The sequence below is a fragment of the Theropithecus gelada genome, chromosome 16 (assembly GCF_003255815.1).
Source record: "Theropithecus gelada isolate Dixy chromosome 16, Tgel_1.0, whole genome shotgun sequence".
Classification (NCBI taxonomy): Eukaryota; Metazoa; Chordata; class Mammalia; order Primates; family Cercopithecidae; genus Theropithecus; species Theropithecus gelada.
In genome coordinates this window covers 25,307,596-25,329,977 of record NC_037684.1, presented here as the reverse complement: position 1 = coordinate 25,329,977, position 22,382 = coordinate 25,307,596, and the positions used below count along the sequence as shown (strand labels likewise).

General features: G+C 42.3%; 1 protein-coding gene across 2 annotated transcripts in view; it reads right to left on the bottom strand.

Moving 5' to 3' along the window:
- The window catches only part of SKAP1 (src kinase associated phosphoprotein 1), a 305,720-nt gene extending 291,620 nt beyond the window's left edge, over nucleotides 1–14,100 (bottom strand). For both annotated transcript variants that reach the window (XM_025361855.1, XM_025361856.1), the window contains exon 1: nucleotides 13,928–14,100. In XM_025361855.1, the coding sequence (XP_025217640.1) occupies nucleotides 13,928–13,973 (46 nt within the window). In that variant the 5' untranslated portion in view covers nucleotides 13,974–14,100. The remainder of the gene's footprint in view (nucleotides 1–13,927) is intronic.
- Between the last annotated feature and the right edge of the window lie 8,282 nt (nucleotides 14,101–22,382).

Here is a 22,382-nt window from a genome sequence, read left to right as displayed (position 1 = left end):
TGTGAATGCTTGTCCTCACTGGGCATAATCACAGAAATGTCCATTCTCTCCCTCTGTTGGTGATTTTATTCTCGTTTTACTTCATCAGCCCCCTGCATACTTCTGCCATCATCCCTCATCCCATCCCCTAACCCTCTTTTCATAGCCCTCTAAGCCTGTTGGTTGGCAGTCACACTCTCAACAGAAAGATAGAGCTGGAGATGGGAGTGCAGGAGAGGGAAAGAAGAGAGAGACACAGAAGAAATTCTGTTCTTCCTTCCCTTTGGGTCCTTCCACTGGTTCTCACCTCCTCCCTAGGTAGGGCCCATTCCTGCCCTCATTCTGTTCCCTTAGATGGTCTCTTCCCTAATCCTCAGAACCCCAACCTGGCTCCCATCAGCTCCTCACTCCTGCCCAGCCCTGCTCATTGGAGTCATTCTCCAGTCACAATTACCACCATCAGAGATTGGAGTTAGTTGGAGAGGAGGGGGATGAAGAGTGCACTCCCCCAATTAACAAAGAGGAAGCAAGTAGAAGAGGAAGATATTCAGCAGAGAAGGAGTTTTCAGAAGCCCAAGTTGGAAGGTGGGCCCCCATCAAAATATTGTCTATACTCCTCTTCTCTAGGTATAATACTTGAAAAGCAGTTTTAAAAAAATAGGTTGGCCTGCAAATCAGCCTAAAAACATGGTCCTTTTTCCCACAAAAACATTGCTTCTATAAGAAAACATCTAAGTGAACATTGGAAAATAATCTATGTATTGACTTTTTAAAAATTCTAGGAGCAGGATGCTATTTCAGCCTCATCTTCTCTTACATTTTCAATGATACTTGTATTTTTTTTCTAGTTATAAGGAAAATGTTTCCTTTATCTTGCAGATGCTTCACTCTGAATACTCTGAAACAGTTAAAACCTAAAAGACCAGACATCACCCTCTGGGATGGAGATGGGACCCTGGGTGGAAAAGGGTAGAGAGATAGAAAAGGTTTGTTGGGTTTGTGGAGGAAAAGAGGAAAGGAGAACAAGGGAAGGAGGGACTCCCAGGGGCCCATCCAGGGCTCTTCTTGTACTGGTGGTGGTGGGCAGGGAGTAAAAATCTGTTTGTGTCATCCCCAGGACTTCCATGAGTGAACTACTAACAGTAAGACAATCTTTCCAAAAATAATGGGCTATGCCTAACCACCTTGTCATGTCTAGCCAACCACGCCTGCCACCCCAAAACAATCTCCACCTTGGAAACAGTAGAAAACCATATTTTATTCTAGGGTATCTGAGTATTCTATACATTTAATTAAATGTCACAAGTATCTCTTTAAGTTACATATTGCTATTTTATGGAAGAAAGCAACCTAGTCGGTAATCCCACTTGGATAAAGTCTCATTGACAGCTGCTGATAGAAACAAAAATAATAATTCCCAATTCCTTGTCACAGGTACACTGAAGTTACCAGACCATTAGGATTTCTGCAGTCACTCTTAAATATATCACTAAAATCAAACCTCTAAGACTTCAGTGTTTAATTTTCCTGTCCTATTAATTGAAACCTTCATGGAAACCTTGCCTTGTCTATTTTCACATCAATTTCATAAAAGTACCATAGTGGGGAAAAATGACTTTCAATTTGTCTAGAACATGTTTTAAACTTACCTAAAACTTTTGACCTGAAAAACGTCATCATTAAGGCTTATACTTTTTACCTTTTGCCAAGAAGGAAAACATGTTGGCAAGCTAAAACCACACCTAATACCTACCAGCTTTGTTTTGTTTGCAGGAAGTTGTTAGCATTACAATAGAAAAGTCGTCGGCATGTTCTGGTTGTGGCTAGGTTCGACCTGCTAACAGTGTTTGCCCCATGACCTAAGAAATGTGTAGTGTTTATATTTTTAATTTTCCTTCTACTTCCTGTGGAGGAAAAATGAAAATATCTATATACTCACAACACAGAGAAAACAAAAACCAGAAACTAAAACAATGAGAGTACTTTAGATCAAGTTTTAACTAGCAGCCAGCCTAGAAATCCAGGATTAACACTTTTGCAATCTTTATTTGAGAGTCTAAGAATATATTCTATAGAAACATCTTCATATGGCCGAGCGCAGTAGCTCACGCCTGTAATCCCAGCACTTTGGGAAGCCGAGGCAGGAGGATTACCTGAGGTCAGGAGTTCAAGACCAGCCTGGGCAACATGATGAAACCCTGTCTCTACTAAAAATACAAAAATTAGCCAGGAGTGGTGGTGCGCGCCTGTAATTCCAGCTACTCAGGAGGTCGAGGCATGAGAATCACTTGAACCCAGGAGGCGGAGGTTGCAGTGAGCCGAGATTGTGCCATTCCACTACAGCCTGGGTGACAAAGCGAGACTTTGCCTCAAAAAAAAAAAAGTCTGCATATGTACACTAAGATGCGCAGATAAAGATGTTTTCTACAGCACTGTGGATATATAAAATATTTGGAAATAACCTTAAACATCCATCAATAGGACAATTGCTAAATAAACTGTTAAATACTAGCAGTTTAAATATATATACACATAGATAGATGGATAGATTGGTAAAAAAAAAAAAAAAAAAAAAAAAAACCCAGGGTGGGTGCAGTGGTTCACACCTGTAATCCCAGCATTTTGGGAGAGAAAGGATTGCTTGAGCTCAGGAGTTTAAGACCAGCCTGGGCAACACAGCAAGACTCTCATCTCTACTAAAAATAAAAATAATTGGCTGGGCATGGTGGCATATGCCTATTGTCCCAACTATTCATGAGGCTGAGGTGGGAAAATCACTTGAGCCTGGACGATTAAGGCTCCAGTGAGCTGTAATTGTGCCACTGTGCTCCAGCCTGGACAACAGAGTGAGACCTTGTCTCTAAAAAAAAACCAAAAAACAACCACTCTGCCAAATATTCTATATACTTCTATGTTGTGCAAATATTCTACAATAAAAAAATATATATCAGTTATTTTCATAATTTAAAATATACATGGACCATGACATCAACCAGAATGTCTAAAAATAAAAAGACTGCAATACCAAGTGTTGGTAAGGATATGGAGCAAGAGGAACTCCCATATACTGCTGGTGGAAATGGAAAATGGGTATAATCACCTGAGAAAAGTATCTGGAGTTTAACATACAACTACCCTATGACCTAGTAATTCCACTCCTAGATATATTTATCCAAAATAAATGAGTGCTTATGTTCACAAGTTATATAAGAATGCTCATAGCAGCTGTATTCATGATAGTCAAACACTGAAAACAACTCATTGTCTATCAGCATAAGAATGGATAAACAAATTGTGGAATAGTCACACAATGGAATACTATTTAGCAAAAAGGAACAAACCAATACACACAATAACATGGATATATTTCAAAAATATTATGTGGACAACAGATACAAAGAAGTACATACTGATTGCATTATGATAGAAGTCAGAACAGTGATTAGCTCTGGGAGGGAATACTGACTGGAAAGGAAACTTTCTAGGGAGATGGAGGGTGGTGTGGGTGTATATTGATAAGGTATCTTCATCTGGGGAGTGGTCTCATAGGTGTATATATATGTTTAAGTCAACCAGTTTTAACACTTAAGTTAAGTGGTATATAAGTCATACCTAAAGTACTAAGAAGAAAGGGAGAAAAATGGAAGGAAGGGAGGGAGGAAGAGAGGAAGAAAAGAAGAGAGAGGAAGGGAGAGAGGGAGAAAGAAACATTAGGTTGTTGCAAAAGTAATTGCAGATTTTGCAATTTAAAAATAATGGCAAAACCCTCAATTTTTGCACCAACCTAATAGATGGGTGAATGGATAAAAGGGCTCATACAAAAAGTTATGAGAAAGAAAAGAATTTGGGGGGCTTTTTTTTTTTTCCCCAAAACAGTGTTTTGCTCTGCCACCCAGGCTGGAGTGCAGTGGTACTATCTTGGCTCAGTGCAACCTCCAGCTCCCGGGTTCAAGCAATTCTCATGCGTCAGCCTCCAGAGTAGCTGTGATTACAGGCATGCGCCACCACACCCAGCTAATTTTTCTATTTTTAGTACAGATGAGGTTTCACCATGTTGGCCAGGCTGGTCTCGAACTCCTCACCTCGGGTGATCCACCCGGCTTAGCCTCCCAAAGTGCTGGGATTGCAGGAGTGAGCCACCATGCCTGGCCAGAAAAGTTATTTTTAAAGAAGTGTAATTTAAGAAGGTTTATTAAAATGCAGTGAATAGATGTTTTCTGTAGCTACCTATGCACTCCAGCATATTTCTCATACTAGATTTATAATATATAGTACCTTAATTAATTCCAGCTACTACAATATTGGTTAAACTAAGTACAAATATGTGCCATTGGATATATTTTAGTAAAGCTTCTCTTATTTGAATAAAAACTTTATTTTCCCATAACATACTCATATTAGAATGTCAACAATGTTAGGAGGAGACCGTAAATGAGAATTTAAATAATTCACAAATGACTTTATTACAGCCAAAAGCCTTGAGGAAGACTTGCTATCTGGATGGTAAGACCACTCTATTTCTGAGCTCAGACTGTCCTATCTTCCATGTAAATGCTGGATAGTAAAATTAAGCAGTGGAACTCAAAGACTCCAAACCTGAAAATCCATCTGTTATAATCACCTAACCTATAATGCAGCACTGACAATCTGGAAAAGCAAGCAATGAACTCAGAAACACAGGGGAAATAAATATGAATAAATGTAGCAGAAATTATAGGATTTCTGTAGGGTGTAATGGCTTATAACATGAAAAAATTAGATCTATGATAGTTATGTCAATATGTTAAGATTCTCAGATGGTGGTAAAACTTGATACCTTATTTTTCCTATATTTAAAATGATTAAAAACTGTTTAAGTATTATACTTATGAAATTAGGTAAAAATATTATCTTAATAACTGGTACTACAGTTCCTCCTAGGGAAAGAACTGTCATTGTTTGGGAAAATAACTTGTTTTGCTGTGTGTGGCTATTGGTGGGAACCTAAACAACTATACAGATAGTTAAACTGCCTTTTCATGTGGCAGGGAAAAAATATATATTTTTTTACTTCAGATAGGATAAAGAAAGAAAGTGACAATGAGAAGGCATAAGGCTGGGAACTAAATCAAGTGAAAGAATAGAGGATATACCCTGATAACTGGGGTGGCAGAAGGGTATTTAGGAATAGGAATGCCTAACGCTCAAATCATTTGCATGACTGCAATGTAAACCCCTCCTCCTGCTCCTGGCACCCCCTGATTCTCCAGTGATGTTTTCTATACTCATAGGGACTTCATGTGAATAGGCTTTTGTGGAAATTGAGAAGGAAAATACATCTAAGCCAGGGCTTCTCAACCTCAGCACTATTGACAATTTGGGCTGGATGATTCTTTATTGTGGAGGGACTGTCCTGTGTATTGTAGGAAGTTTAGCAGCATCCTTAGCTCCTACCCACTAGATGCCAGGAGCACCCTCCCAAGCTGTGACAACCAAAATGTCTCCAAATGTTGCCAAAAGCCCCCAGGGTCAAAATCACCCCCTTGGCAACCACTGGTTTGGGCCTACACAACCCAGGACAGACAGCATGCACAGCAGCAGGGGAGCCTGGAGGGAAAGCTGACCTTGACAATGCATGTTCTTTGAGAATCACCCTGATCCTGAGGGGAGCTGTGAACTTCCATGGGGAGCAGCTCTTACCTAGTTCAAAAGAGCTAGGCAGCCCATCTAACACTAGATGATAATCAGAATGAAGTTTGAATATCTCTACCACATTTTTTTAAATTTTAGCAAACAAAAGGGAGAAGGAGAATAGATCTTTTTTAAAAAAACTGGGAATTAATGCAAAAATACTAGTTCTAGACACACAAAATAGAATTTTTTTTTTTTTTTGAGACGAATTTTGCTCTGTTACCCAGGCTGGAGTGCAATGGCATGAGGCGGGAGGCTCACTGCAACCTCTGCCTCCCAGGTTCAAGTGATTCTCCTGCCTCAGCCTCCTGAGTAGCTGGGATTACAGGCGCCTGCCAAAACACCTGGATAATTTTTCGTATTTTTAGTAGAGATGGGGCTTCACCATGTTGGCCAGGCTGGTCTCGAACTCCTAACCTCAGGTGATCTACCCACCTTGGCCTCCCAAAGTGCTGGGATTACAGGTACAAGCAACCATGCCCAGTCACAAAACAGGGTGTTCTGTAACAAGGTAAGGAACATATATCTTTCCCGATATGCTCAGTCATATACAAACAGACTAGGTAAAGCTTCAGGTGCCACCTCAGAGAATCCCTTTGTGACAAAACAAAATTTCAACTGAAACATCAGGGTAGAAAAATTATATGCCTGGGAATCTATAAGAATATAGAAAATTCAGAGAACAAAAGCAATGAAGCTAATTTTCTCTCTCCTTCCTCCATAAAGTTTCTTATCAAAATATCACTAGACTCTGAAGGAAAGAAATGGAGATTTTGAAAGAATCCCTAAAAGCCGGGCTGGATGTGGTAGCTCACATCTGTAATCCCAGCACTTTGGGAGGCTGAGGCAGGCAGATCACGAGGTCAAGAGATCAAAACCATCCTGGCCAACAAGGTGAAACCCCGTCTCTACTGAAAATACAAAAATTAGCTGGGCTTGGTGGTGTGCACCTTTAGTACAGCTACTCGGGAGGGTGAGGCAGGAGAATCGCTTGAACCCAGGAGGCAGAGGTTGCAGTGAGCCAAGATCGCACCACTGCACTCCAGCCTAGCAACAGAGTGAGACTCCATCTCAAAAAAAAAAAGCCTCCTGTAATGGAGAAAAAGGATAAAAACAGGGATGGGCTACCAATATAAGCAAAAGACCATGCCTGGGAGTTTTCCTGTGGAAAGGCAGTTGCCAAAACAAACAAACAAAAGAGGTCAACTAGATAGCTCAAGTGAAAAAAAAATTAATTTTATTTATCAGAAATTTATATGGTGTTTAGTACATACCAGATACTGTTCTAAATTCTTTTCAAATATTCATTCCTTTATTCTTCATATAAATTCTGTAAGATAGGTACCACTATTATCTCAATACTACAGATAGGTGCCATTATTATTTCAACGTTACAGATCAAGAAACTGAGACCCATGGTCTATTTAGTGAGTAAATGGTAGTTAGAAAGTGGAAGAATTAGAATTTGAATCTAGGCAAATTGCACACAGAGAAAATATACAGGACCTATGAGAAAACATTAATGTTCCAAAAGAAAAGATCACCGGAAGAACTAAAGAAAATGCCTACTTCTGAAGCAGATTTATTATTAAAGAACAAAAATGTTTAGAAAATTTCTAATTCTCAGCAACATCCAAAAAGTCATTAAATGTACAAATCAGCACTTTATAGATGTAATGAAAATGAGACAATGAATAATGAGGAAAGAATACATGGCAACTTTTTAAAAAATAAATAAATGTTGAATTTAAAACCATAATGAAAGCAATGACAGATGAGACAGTAAAAAAGATGAAACAGAGAGAGCATATCAGGAATCCAATATATGTATGCTATAAAGCCAAGTATGACAGAATAAAACAGATGGAGCAGAAGCATAATAGAAGAAAACTTTCCCAACTCAAAGGGAGACCTGAGTCCACAGATCAAGAGGGTTCACTACATACCAGGCAAAATTATTAAAAGGCCTTCCTGGCATGCTACTGAACAACAACAAAAAAGTATTAAAAAGTAAGACCTTGATACTAACTAGTGACATTTTTGAGAGCAAAGAAAAATATTCTATATACCCCCAGCTGGGAGGAGTGGATTATAAATGAAATATACCAGGCTGGCATCAGACCTCTCCTTCACAAAACTGAAGGCCAAAAGATAATGGCACAAGTTTTACAGGCTGAGTTGGGGGGAGGTTGAAGAAAGGGGAAAAGTGTGACCCCAGAACTTCATGCCCACAGCTGAGTTTATATGAAATAAGGAAGACACATTCTCGGACATACAGAGGCTCAGCAAACCTATCATCAAAGTACCCTTCCTGAGAAATTCACTCAGCACTGTATTCTAGATCATCAACTACCAGGACTTTACACACTGTCCACTACAGTAGCTGTTGTGACTACTAAGCAGCTGAAATGTCACTAGCACAACTGAGGAACTAACTTTTTGTGTTGTATTTAATTTTAGTTAATAATTTAAATTAAAATAGCCACATGTGGCTAGTGGCTTTTATGGTCAACAGCACAGTCTTAGTATCTAAGAGATAAAATAGAGTTCGAGGATGAAAAATTCATGGTACCAAAAGTAAGAAATGAACAAGTTAAGCAGGGAAAACATTCTTGTTTGTTCGTTTTTTGAGATAGGATCTCACTACATTACCCAGGTTGGACTACAGTGGTGCAGTCTTACCTCACTGCAGCCTCAACCTTCTGGGCTCAAGTGATCCTTCCACCTCGGCCTCTCAAAGGGTTGGGATTATAGGCATGAGCCACCATGCCTGGCCCGATTTTTATTTTAAGACATTAGGGTAAAACTATTTGTGGAATAAAAATAGGATATATAACTTGAAGGAAAAAAAAATCCACTTAATGATTGTCTTATTCCATTTGGGCTGCTATAACAAAATACTACAAACTAGGTAGCTTATAAACAACAGAAATTTATTTCTAACAGTGGGAAACTGGAAAGTCCAGATCACTGGCAGATTCAGTGTCTGCTGAGGGCCTGCTTTTTGGTTCATAGATAGCACCTTCTAACTGTGTCCTCACGTAGTGGAAGGAGTAAGGCAGTTCTCTGGGACCTCTTTTATAAGGGCGTTAATCACCTCCCAAAGGCTAATACCATCACATTTGTAGTTAGATTTCAACATAAAAATTTTGGCAAGTCACAAACATCCAGAGCACAGCAGTGATATAAGAAAACCCTCAGGAAAGGCCAGGCACGGTGACTCATGCCTGTAATCCCAGCACTTTGGGAGGCCGAGGTGGGCAGATCACGAAGTCAAGAGATCAAGACCATCCTGGCCAACATAGTGAAACCCGTCTCTACTAAAAATATAAAAATTCGCCGGTCACGGTGGTGCGCACCTGTAGTTCCAGCTACTCGGGAGGCTGAGGCAGGAGAATCACTCGAACCCGGGAGTTGGAGGTTGTGGTGAACCGAGATTGCGCCACTGAGCTCCAGCCTGAGCAACAGAGTGTGACTCCGTCTCAAAAAGTAAAGAAAACCCTCAGGAGACAATAACAAGTGAAAAATTGTGAGTACAAAAAATCAGTATACAAACCTGTGCACAAATATGTCCCAACTTTTAAAGTATATCCATATAATAAACACTGAGAAAAATACATGGAAATTTAACAATTATTGATTCTGAGTAACTGTATCCTATTGCATGTTTTCTATATTTTCTATAATGAGCATTATTACTTCTGTAATCAGAAAATTTTAATATAAAAAAGGAATAGAACTATAGTCATATCTCGCTTTTCAGAATTCAACTGAGCGGTAGCCTCAGCTATCTGGAAGACAATCCAGTTCAAAAATTAAGCAAAAAGATTCTGAGCGGCCAAAATACATCTTGCAAATCCCACATTTAAAGGTGTGGGTACTTTGTTCATCAAGAAAGCCCTTTGTAACTTCTTTTACATATATCTCAATTCCAACTAACGTGGTTATCTAATGTTCCAGAAGCACTGGGAATGTAGACATACAGACAGGGGTGCAAAGTGATAGGCCTTGGCCTAACAGCAGGAAAAAAATAATGAAAATAAAAATATAAAGCAGACTCAGACACCTACAAAGCAGTTCAGGGGCAACTATGGCCAAACATCCTAAACAATACATTTCCATAAAGTATGATAATAGATATTCACTATAACAACTTTGAGTTAAAGAGTGCTCTAAAGAGGTTCATTTGAAGATAGCCGTAGACCGGTTGGCTAAAGAAGAAAAGTTCCTAATGCATTTGAGGAAAAACTTCATCACAAATGTTTATAATAAAAAGGTAAGAGTGCTTAAAGAGAATCTCCTCAGCTATCCAGAGCAACTCATTTCTGCGAGTTCCCCATAGTTGGAATTTTACTATACTGAAACAGATTTTATGGTTGGCTGCATTGACCAATACAGGTCTGGAGAACAATCTGGAAGGAAATGATTAATGACTGCTTCTTTACAAGGAAGTTTAAAAATAAATAACTATAGGCTTATCAGAATCAACATTAACACAGCAATTGCTACTACATGCAGCCAGGTTGTTGATGTTATTTTGGCTTAAATTCATATTCTGGGCAGGATTTAGTGCCATATAGGCAGTTGGGACCTATCAGCTACCAGGGTAATATCAGTAGCCCCCATTCCATCACACAGGACAAACTACAAACCAAAGAAATGTCTATTCCACCTCCTTCATACTCATCTCTTTTGCTTCTGACTTCAAAAGCGAGGCTAGAAAGACCAGGAAGAAGAGACTGATTATGTTTATATCTGTGGAGCAAAGATTATGCAAACTGCCAGCATTTCATTGTTTTTGTTTTCAGCGTGGTTATCACAAAACAAAAACAAAAAGATAACTTCTACATCTGAAGCTCTATTATTTGAAAACAGACCTGAATATTTCCTCCTCTTTCAATAAAGCAGAAAGCACCCTTCATTTTACTTATCTATGAAGTACTTATTTGTTGATAGGGTACTAGTTACTATTTCTATATGAGAGCTTGACAGAGTCTATCTAAAGAAGCTATTTCCTGAGTTACTCTAGAAGCCTCACACTGTTTTGATATTTGCCAAAAATCCAAGATAACATTTTTTGTTTTTAATTTCTCCACCTTCCATACCCCTCAGGGCTAAAAAGAGAAAAACATGACCATAAGCATAGTTAATGGTCCGTTAGCATTTTGACCTCTCTGAGTTTCTATTTGTCTTTTGTTCCTTTTTCTTTTAAATATCCTTACTACTTATTTTTTCCTATTTACAAAAGTAATACACGGTCATTGTCCCAATTCAAACAACCCAAAGATGTATGAAATAAAAATTAATAACCTCCCCTTGTCCAAACTCTCACTCTTCTCCCAAGGAAGCCAATGTTACCAGTCTGGTATATATTCTTTTTCACTTCTTCCTAGGCTTACACAAACATTTATAGCACATGTGGCTTTTCTGGTTTTGTATTTCGGTTTTCAAGCAAAAATGGGATATTACATGTACTATCATGCATTTTGCCTTCTAGTCTTAAAAATATGCCATGGACACTTTCCAAGCCTATATATAGATCCACAGAATACCTTTTTAGGGGTTGTGAAGTATTCCATAAGACAAATGTCCCATAATTCATTCAACCATCACCCTGAGTCTCCCAACTCATTAACATTTAGGATAGATCTTCATGCATATACTACTACATGTCCTTTAACTTCAGTCACAGATTTTTAGAAGTGAGGTTTCTAGGTCAAATGAAACATTTCCAAATGTTTCAAATTTTATATTTAAACAAAATTAATTTTAGGCCTTGAGAATTTCTGTTCTCTTCTTCATTATGTAAAATTTTGTTATCAACCATTCACAATGCTTTACATATTTTATTCTTAAAAGCACACACATTATGTCAAAAAATGCCCCTCTGTCATTTATGCTTGTGTAGTTATAAACAAATAAATGCTTAAGTTATAGCTGTGATGTCCAGTGTTAAATCACTGTGCAAATGCTTATGCCTTGGTTTATGAAAGTAGTAATTCATTATGGAAATTCCACCCCCACAGCCATGTGGCAGCACTAGAGTTGCAGCCCTCACATCCTGTGACTCCCTCCCACAGAGTGACTATATAGAGATCAGGACCTCCATTTTTTCTAATTGTCAACAGTTACCCTTAAAAAGTGTGTGGTGGGGGAGACAAATAGCAACAAACAACAAATTGATGGCCATTGTGGGCTTCTAATATCGACAGATTATTTGTAACACAATGAATAATGCTCCCGGTCTACACCAGGGACTATGTTCCATAAGAAATAAAACTTGTAACCAATATGTTGCTATTATTATTACAGGAACCTTTCAAAAACATATTCTTCAAACATTTTTCATTAGAATCACTGGATGAATCACACTACATTTTTTTCTCTACTTCAGTTCAAGTTCTAATTGCAAACTAAAAAAAAAAAAGCCTTAAAGAAATACATTAACCAACGAAGCTCCTTATAATTTGGTTTCAGACTCCTCCATATATTTTAAAGACCTGAGCACCAACAGAGATTGTTAAGACACAGCAAGCTTGATACAGAAGTATGTGACATGCAATTAATCTCCATTCATACCCTGCTCTACTTGTCAGCAAACAAAGGTTCTGCTTTAGAAGGAGATCTGAAGACTTCAATTAAAAACAGTCAGCTAACAAGAAAATAATCTAAGCTAAAGGAAGGTGGCAGGTGCAGAAATGAGTTGTTTACCAAAGTGTCAGTTTTGAACAATAAAGAACTGCACATCAAAAATGCTGAAGGAATGGATTTCATTGCAAGCCTCTGAAAATAAAAAGGAATTTTCTACCAAGGCTAGACACAAAACTGAAGTATAGTTTAACAAGCTTATAAAATAGGTTTCCTCTCATCAAATGACAGATACCAATAAAAAGAACCACTTTATATCTTTCAATGCAAGGGCAGAGTTAAACTTTTTGCCACAGTTCCTTCTCTCCTAGAAACCAAAGACAATTACAGCCTTCCTTCACAAGCCTAATATTAAACCAACAACAGAGGGAAAGGCTGGATTGCTTCTTCTTAGACACTTAGATAATGCTCCTTTACCCTGCAAATAGTTTTCCACCCCCAAAATTTAGATTTATTCTGATCATAAGTAAAATGGATTTTGGAAACCTCACCTCAAAAGAAATATCTAGTTGACAGCTTTTACATAGAAGCAATCCAGAATGGAAACAGTGCTACCAACAGAGACCAAGAGGACTTGCCAAATATTTGATTAGGAGGCATTTATACCGAGATAACAAGGTAATGGAGATATAAAACCAATTAAATTGAGAGAAACTGAAAAAAAAAAAAATACTGCTTGCCAAAAGTGTGACCTGCCCAAAGCAGGCCATCTGTTAAATATGTGTCAAATACGTCAACTTAGATGCCAAAAGGCTTAATTCTGAATAGTTTTCTCCTGGAACCCTTATGCAACTGCAGATTCCAGGCCTCTGTCCTCTCTGGAAGGTTAGTTACAGGAAAGCAAGTAAAAGTGACTTTCACCATGAAATCCAGCAGATGAAACTGCCCTTTAGCAACGTCTCTGAGACATCTCTTTGGAGTGTCGGCAGTGTGTGCTGAGTGTTGATGGGGATGGCCGGAACCCTTTAAACCATCGCTTAGACACTGTAGTCGGAAGGTGAACACACCACAATGGGGGCACTTCTAGAAAAGGAAGAAATCCCATACTGAGAATGAGCCTGCCTTGGGGTGGGTGAGACCCCCTAGACATCCGCAGGGTGATAAAGGGAGGGCTGGGGTTTTCGCACTGACAAAAACTCACGTCAACCACCTGGCCTTGGCCCATGGGGATCCCATGAGCCCCTCGCAGCCCCCTGGAGAGCCTCGCGGACCTCTAAGCAGGAAGGTTTGGGGTCTTCTGTGAGAGGTGAGGAAGTCGTGTCTGGGGAAGGAGGGGGACGGGAAACCCTACAGATGTAGAGCAGTTCTTCGGAGAAAAGGACAGGTCGAAGACCAGGCAAGGTGGCATGGGAGACCAAGAACCTGGCCTGAGGACTTTAGAAGCCGGGGAGGTGAAGTGGAGGCCTGGAGGTGCCTCAAGGAAAAGGAAGATGTGGGACTCCAGGGAGTGAAAGGGGCCCTGAGGTGAGAGGATGGAAAGATGGCTCTGGGGAGCTGAGGCCTCTAGAAGCCTTAAGGTTCTAGAAGGAGGTGAGTGAGGAAGCTGAAAAGAAAGCCTGGCCGTGGGAGGCCTGGAGTTGCCTATCTGCCTTCGGCTCAGCACTTAAGGGGGCCTGCGCCAGGGCGTTACCTTCCAGGAGCCAACGGATCTCCTCAGGGAGGCCGGCGGCCTGCATTTGGCTGGGCGGGAGAGAGGCCGGTGTGCGAGGCGGGAGGGGGCGCGGGCCCTGGTCGCGAGGCGGACCGGCTGGAAGGCGACCCGGCTGCGCCGCGAGGCACCTGTACCTCAGCCGCGGTCGCCACCCGCCCAGCCCGGCCGCGGGGCGGGGCCGTGGGTCCCGGGGCGCTTCAGGAAGTGGCGCGGGCGACGGGCGGGGACCCGGGAAGGGGCGCGGGGTGTGGGGGCGCGGGGTGTGGGCGCACGTGGCGCTCACGCCCGGGCCCCGCGGTAGAAGGATTGGGGGTGCTGGAAGCACCGCACCATGCGAGGCCAAAGGTGCGCCCCTCCAGCACCCACCAAAACAGAAGACTTCAAAAGGCTCAAAGGACCCACGGCTTTGAAGACTCCATCCTAAGCACCGAACAGATGAACTCACGGTGGCAGATTTGAAAGACCGCGGGGTGCCTGAAGTAGGGTGCCGAGAGGCAGAATCCAATTCCCGTCAAGCATAGCACCCCTCAATTGCCTGTCCAGTTCACATCTCCATCCCCAGAAAAGAGGGCAAAACTTTGCTCTTAGGGAAGTCACAACGTTGAAAGGAAATGATTAATTCCCAATAAGCAATATAAGGACACCAACATTTGGGAGAATCGCGGCAGCGTGGCAGCAAGGGACACAGGAAACCGAACTGTGCTGTTCTCCCTCAGGCTGGAAAGGCCCTGAGGAAAGTAAGGGGTAACTCAGGGAGAAAGCTGAGGGAGAGGAGAACAGAGCCCTTTCCCTCCAAGAGCTGCGGAAGGGAGGAAAGTGAAGGACAAAATCACAGAGTCTCATTCAAGGGACACTTGGTGTCAGTCTCCTGGTTATAACATGGTACTGTAATATTACCAGATGTTACCCTTGGGGGAAACTGGGTAAAGGTAGACGGAGTTCCTCTATTATTATTTCGTCTTATTATTATTATTTCTTAAACTCTCTGTGAATCTACAATTCTCTCAAAATAAAGAGGTTTTTTAAAGTACAATAGGTCCACTGCCATGAAAAAGGTATAAAGTGCTATGGTTGATAAAAGAAGGGAGTTGAATACAAGAAAAGGAGGGAAGAGGCCAGGCATTGTGGCTCACACCTGTAATCACAGCACTTTGGGAGGCTGAGGCAGGAGAATCACTTGAGCACAGGAGTCTGAGGTTACAGCCAACTATGATCACCCTAGTGTACTGCAGCCTGGGCAACAGAGCAAGACCCTGTCTCTTAAAAAAGAAAAAAAAAAAAAGGAAGTGCCAGTATGCTTGTGAGTGTTCAAAGGTGCATGTGGTGTTTGAGATGGGCTCTGAAAAACACACCAGACTTTGAAGGGGCAGGAGGACTTTCCAGGTGGAAGGACCAGAGTAAAGAAAGAAGGAAGAGCCCTTACCAGCTTGAGGACTAGTTAGTAGCCCTCTTTTACTGGATGTTGTAGGAAGACTATGGTTGTCAAGATAAACTGCAGCTCTACTGTTAAGGGAATTGAAAGTCAGAATAGGAAAGTTGAACTTAATTGAGTGGGCACTGGGGAGCCATTGACAATTTTTGAGATTGGGAATGACCTAACCGGAGCTCCGGTATAGTATGTGGCCTCACACATCTCCACCTCTGCTGTTTTCCTTCTTAGTAAAAAGTGGTGTTTCTATTCTCAGACTCAACCTACAGAATATGTAGAAAAGATTAGGAGTGGTAAGAAAAGACACAAGGAAAGTGGGTAAAATGGTTTTTACAACAGCTATAAGGGGAATAATGATGGACTCAACCTAGGAGATGGGGCAAGAGCAGTAAAAAGAAATCGTTGAGAAGGATGAGTGGTATAAGTGCCTGCCTCCTTGTACTGTTTCCCATCCAGAGATACAGCCTCAAGGATGAGGTGTGATCCTTTAAGGAGTACAGTGCATTCTGCCATCTGAAAAGGAGTGGTGCGTTGGTTTCAATGTCACATGACCCACCTACAAGCTGCAGTAAATTGGGGTGAGGGGACAGAGGCTGGCGTGAGTCTCTCTGGGGTATCTGGCTCCTGCTCATCTTCCTTCCTGCCCTGAGAAAGTATAGCAATGGGTGGCTGGGCGTGGTGGCTCATGCCTGTAATCCCAGCACTTTGGGAGGCCGAGGCAGGCAGATCACGAGGTCGGGAGTTTGAGGCCAGCCTGACCAATATGGTGAAACCGCATCTCTACTAAAAATACAAAAATTAGCTGGGCATGGTGGTGCGCACCTGTAATCCCAGCTACTCGGGAGGCTGAGGCAGGAGAATCACTTGAACTCGGGGGGCAGAGGTTGCAGTGAGCCGAGATCAGGCCATTTCTCTCTAGCCTGGGTGACAGGGCAAGACTCTGTTTCAAAAAAAAAAAAAAAAAGAAAGTATAGCAGTGGGCAGACTACCTCTTTCAGGCTTGGGATCAAGTATCAGGTACCCCCATGGCATTTTTACCAACTTCACCACTTCACCTATAAAATTGTAGCTGCTCTAGGACCATTTTGAAGTACTTATGGTGCATACTAAAAAGCAAGGAAAGATACATGGGAACTGTCTGTGCTATCATCTCAGTTATTTTTTGGTAAATCTAAAGTGTTACCAAAAAAAAAAAAAAAAATACATCAAGGGAAACAAAGTCCCCCTGTATGTCAACTTAAACTTTGCCTTGCTTTCCCTCTTGGTAACAGAAGAAAATTTGATAACCTCCCCCTCTTGTTCAAGGATATGGTGTCACATACTAATATAGGCTACCAGCTAATGAATTGTTTGATAAAGAGCAAAAAACCCAGGTAACTGCACTTCTTTGCAGGCTTCACTGCCTGTCATAGCTTACTTACACCAAGGAAAACAGCAAAAACTCACAGTGTACGTATTCTACATGCATCCTTCCTTACAAGAATCTCTGGGTTTTGGAGAGACAGGGGTAGAGGGAGGTGCAGAGTCGGGTAGTATGTAGCGGGTGACTGGCAGATTCCAATACAGTATTGTCATGTTGCATCAAAGTTCCTCATTGCAGACAGAAATCTGCCTCCACACATGAACGCAGCCCTTCCTTAATCATCTGAGGACCCTGTTTCAGCAGTCAGCCTCACTCCTAATGACATTCTGTTAAATGGACAAATTCCTTTGAAGCCTTGTCCTTCTTTGAAATCCAATTTCGCAGAAAGCCAAATCTGATTGGGGGTAGCCATGGAAACCACACCGAAGAGTCTTTGAGGAGGTGAAGAGAGGCAAGGCAAAACGTGATAGTCACGAATCCTTTACTGCTCTGTCAGAAATATCAAAGAGATCTAGAGAGGTTGGCAGTAGCCGAGTCCCTGCCTGGGTCCTGTTCTGTGTGGCTGGGTACTATGTGGCTGTCATGGAAGAAAGCAGCCAGCTGTCTCTGCACACAGGCAGGAGGATGGAACAGAATACACAAATCTCAGGTCTGTCTGCCTCCCTTTTCTTCCCCTCCCCCCAGACCCAATTCCAGCAAGATCTTAGCATCCTCTTCTTAGCTACCCTCCCCTTAAAGACAAACAACAAAAGAATGACAAGGTTAAAATACAAGGCCCTCACAGATAAGAGGTCCTTTGGAGCAGAGGCCATGAAATTAATCTGGAATTCCTTGTAATTAGATAAGATAAGGGGATCTAAAGAGATGCAGAACAGCCAGGAATGGAGTCCAGCAGCACAACATGCAGAAAATACACTGCCTTGTCCACCGGGACCCTTCACGCACTGTCAGCAGACAGAAGACACAGAAAATAGAGCCTGTATTGGCCTCTGAGCTGCTTGGGAATGCTGTCTACATGTTCTCATGCCAGGTGGGCACTCACTAAATAGGCATCTATGGGATGTCCAGAGGGCCCAATCAGGAAGAAACAAAAGCATCTGGCACCCAGAATGGCATGGAGTGGGAACAACTGCAAGCAAAGCAGGAGCTGGCTGGCACTGCTCTGCCCTGGCTGAAATGGGTCTGGAGAGGAAACTGCAGAGGGCAGGCTCTGAGGCTTTATTCCGAGCTTGTTATTGATCCCTGAATGCTGGGTCATGACATGTGGCGGAGCTGACGTCTGCCCTGTGGATGTGCAGCCACTGCCTCTCAGCCTCTCGGTCCCAACCCCATCAACCGGGTTTATTGACTCTTTTATTGACAATGCTGGGGCCTAATGAGGACAAGAGCTGCACACTTCATTAAGGGATGTGGAAGGAGAGATGATGCATCCTGTCGGTGCCAAGAACCAGGCTCACTGTATGTTTTGCAAGGCCCCAGAAACCAAGCATCATACCACCTTGGAGGCAGAGGAGATGGACATAAGATGCTAACTTGGGCATATTACTTCAGTGGCCTAAAAATGAAGAGTTTCCACGGTTTGCCAGAAGCCTTGTTCTTACCAATTAGCTAACTCTTCAACTTAGGAGGGTCCTGTTATACACACACTCACACAAATACACTTCCAATGGTCTCCCCTTCCAGCTCACACTCCTAGATTCTCTGCCCTAATACATACAACAAAATAAGCAGCTTCTCATATCACATCAGGAAGCAATTCCATAAGCAGGTTCTCAGTGAGGCACAGGCTTGGAACAGGATAAAAACTCAAAAGCATCTTCAAAGGGAACAAATTCAAGATAAGGAACAGACCCAGCACTATGACCAGGGTCCCCCAGCTTACAAGGAGCTATGCATTAGAATCTGGTACAAAGCTCTTGTAGAACTGAAAAATACCTAAGATAGATAGTTACAGCCTAGGGATCACTGAGCTACTCTGTGAAGTAATCACTGTTGGCCCTTCTCCATCTAAATAGTAATGTTTCATTCCCAGTACTTTAGGAGGCCGAGGCAGGGGAATCACTTCAGACAGGGAGTTGGAGACCAACCTGGGCAACATAGTGAGACCCCTGTCTCTACAAAAAATACAAAGATTTCAAAAATTAGCTGGGTATGGTGGCATGAGCCTGTAGTGCCAGCTACTCTTGAGGCCTAGGCAGGAGGATTGTTTGATCCCAGGAGTTCGAGGTTGCCGTGCCACTGCACTCCAGCCTGGGCAACAAAGCTGAGACCCTGTCTCAAATAAATAAATGAATAGTAACATTTCTTTCTTCTTTATCTTATCTATCACTCCTCTTATTATTTTTTCTCTATTGTCCCCAATCCTTTTTCTTTTTAGTCTTCTTTACCTATCCTTTAGACCACATTAGATATCTCCCTTGGGCACTGCTGAGCCCAGCAGAGGACCTGAAGACCAAAGAGGTTGCTGACTCTGACATTCTCTGTTTTTGATTGGTTTTCTTGGGGATCTGAAGTGGATATGGGAGGACTCAGAATGTATCAGCTGTAGCCAGATGAGCTGTGCGCTCAGTGAGATGCAGAAACAGTCTGTGTAGCTAATCTGCATGACAGCAGATGAGGTTAAGACTAATTTTATAGACTATATATTTGCAGACATCACTTTGGAAACTAGATGGAAGAAGTAATCTTTTCTTCTGGGGGATTAAGGAGATTGAAGGTAGAAGGACAGCAATTTTCTAAAGTCGAACTGGGTTTCTTTGGTTTCCTTTCATCTGTTATTTCAAAGGTAAAAAAATTTAAGTTCCCAAACCCCTTCCTTACTTTTTATCCTTTCTTCTTCCTCACTTTACTGCAGGTCTTAGAATTCAGAGTTGGAGCAGGAGGATTCAAGGTGAGAGAAGGGGCAGTTATTTAGAAGCTGGTAGGCCGGGCGCGGTGGCTCATGCCTGTAATCCCAGCACTTTGGGAGGCCAAGGTGGGCGGATCACGAGGTCAGGAGATCAAGACCATCCTTGTTAACATGGTGAAACCCCATCTCTACTAAAAATACAATAATTAGCCGGGTGTGGTGGTGGGCACCTGTAGTCTCATCTACTTGGGAGGCTGAGGCAGGAGAATGCCTTAAACCCGGGAGGCAGAGCTTGCAGTGAGCCAAGATCGTGCCATTGCACTCCAGCCTGGGCGACACAGCGAGACTCCATCTCAAAAAAAAAAAAAAAAGAAGCTGGTAGAAAGCTCTGGCCTGCACTACACATGTGCTCATGTGCTTTGGAGGATACTGACACTAAGATGAGTGGATGTAATCTAATCAGAATCACCAGCATTCTCAAATACAGACAGAAGCACTAGAGTCAGAGATAAAAACAGCAATGGCTGATTATTTCAATCTAAGAAAGCAAGTAAAAATACCTTTGCCCTAGTGGATATCCTTTGGAATGACCTTTAGGTCCTCAAGATGTGTTCTTTCCTTGCCTTCAGAATTGTGTCAGTGTCCATTTCATTTTTTTTTTCTTTCTAAATATCTATTCTTTTTTTTTTTTTTTTGAGGTGGAGTTTTGCTCTTGTTGCCCAGGCTGGAGTGCAGTGGTGCCATCTTGGCTCACTGCAACCTTCACCTCCCGGGATCAAGCGATTCTCCTGCCTCAGCTTCTCTAGTAGCTGGGATTATAGGCACATGCCACCATGCCAGGCTAATTTTTCTATTTTTAGTACAGACAAGGTTTCACCACATTGGCCAGGCTGGCCTTGAACTCCTTACCTCAGGTGATCTGTCCACCTTGGCCTCGCAAAGTTCTGGGATTACAGGCGTGAGCCACCGTGTCCAGCCGAACACCGAACCCAGCCTCTCTTCCTAAATATCTCTGGACTCCCCTTCCCACAGCATTTTCTTCCTGTGTAAACCACACTATCTTTCATACACAAAATGGCACCATCAGTTCATGTTGCATTGCTTTTCAGTTTGACTCTTGTCTTGCCTCCTCTCATCCCTCCACTAGAATGTGATCGCACTCTCTTACACCACATTTGAGATCTTCAGTCTCACATTCTTTTTCATCTTCAATCTTTCCCTCTGCCTGCTAACATCCTTGGTCTTCTCTATCCTTAAAAATCAAGATCTTCCCTCCACCCCTCTACCTCCTCCAACTCTCAACCTTTCCTCTCCTTCCCTGCCCCCATCAACTTCCTCCATCAAATATCATGTCCTTTCTCCTCCGTCTTTTAACCTTGCCTGCCTGTCTTCACACCACCAAAGGGATATCTCTCCCAAGAGCATCACTGACCTCCTTCTCCACTCTCCTTTGTCCTCACCAGCCTTCTTTTTGGATCATTGGATGGTCTTGACCATGTGCTGTTGCTGTAAGCACCCAGTTTGGTTGGCATTGCCCTATCTGGTCCTCTTCCTGTCCATCTTAACTGTGACTTCCCTGCCTCCTTCTTTGGCTCTCTTCATATCACCTTCTAGTCATAGGTATTCGCCAAAGCTTTCTACTTGCCTTTCTCCCAACCTTCTTCTTTCATTTCTCTCTTTGTTCTCTGAATCTCTAGTGGTTTTATTCTCATGCTACTACAACGTTCCCCTTTGTACAGATTGCTTTGCTGATTTGTACCTCTGCCCCACATTCCCACCTGGATATCTGAGCAGTTCCACCAAATTGTTATTTCCTCTCTCCTTAATTATTGCAATAGCAAGAAAGCTCAGTGGACAGGGCATGGGCTTACAAATCAGAAAGACCTGGGTCCCATTTCTGGCTCTGCCACCTACCTATTAAAAGACTCTGGGCAGAGCTCCATGAACCTCAAGTTCCTCATCTGTAAATTGGAGATCATAATCCCCACCTTACAGGGTTATTGTGAGGGTTAAGTAGGATGATGTATGTATATAGTATATGCTCCATAAATTATAACAGTTAGGCTGGGTGTGGTGACTCACACCTGTAATCCCAACACTTGGGGAGGCCAAGGCAGGTGGATTGCTTGAGGCCAGGAGTTCGAGACCAGCCTGACCAACATGGCGAAACCCCATCTCTACAAAAATACAAAAATTAGCTGGGCATGGTGGTGCACGCTTTTAGTCCTAGCTACTCAGGAGGCTGCGTCACAAGAATCATTGCAACCCAGAAGGCAGAAGTTGCAGTGAGCCGAGATCATGTCACTGCATTCCAGCCTGGGTGACAGAGTGAGATTCTGTCTCCAAAAAAAAAAAAAGTAATGTTATAAAGGCATTTCTGTTTTCCTGATAATTCAAGCTCAAAATATAGAAGTCATCTTAGACCCTTCCTCACTCATTCTAAACAGCCACTAAGGCCACTAGTCTTACCTCCTCACAGTGGCTTTTGAATCCTTACCCTCCTTGCATCCTTAATGTCACCTCTTTGGGTTTGGTTCTCAACATGTTTATTGGGAAGTGATAAGTTGAAATAGCTTCTAACCCGGCCTCCCTCATCCAATTTCCCCACCATCCCATGCCACCCCTCACATAAGCTTCAGAGTATTTATCCCAAAGCATGGTTCTGACCCCATCAAAGAGGTGATAGAGTATAGAATGTAGTGGCCCTAAAGTCAGACAGCCCTGTGCTCAAATCTGCCACTGCTTGCTGTGACCTTGGACAAGTTACTTATCTTGCATATGCCTCAATTTCCTC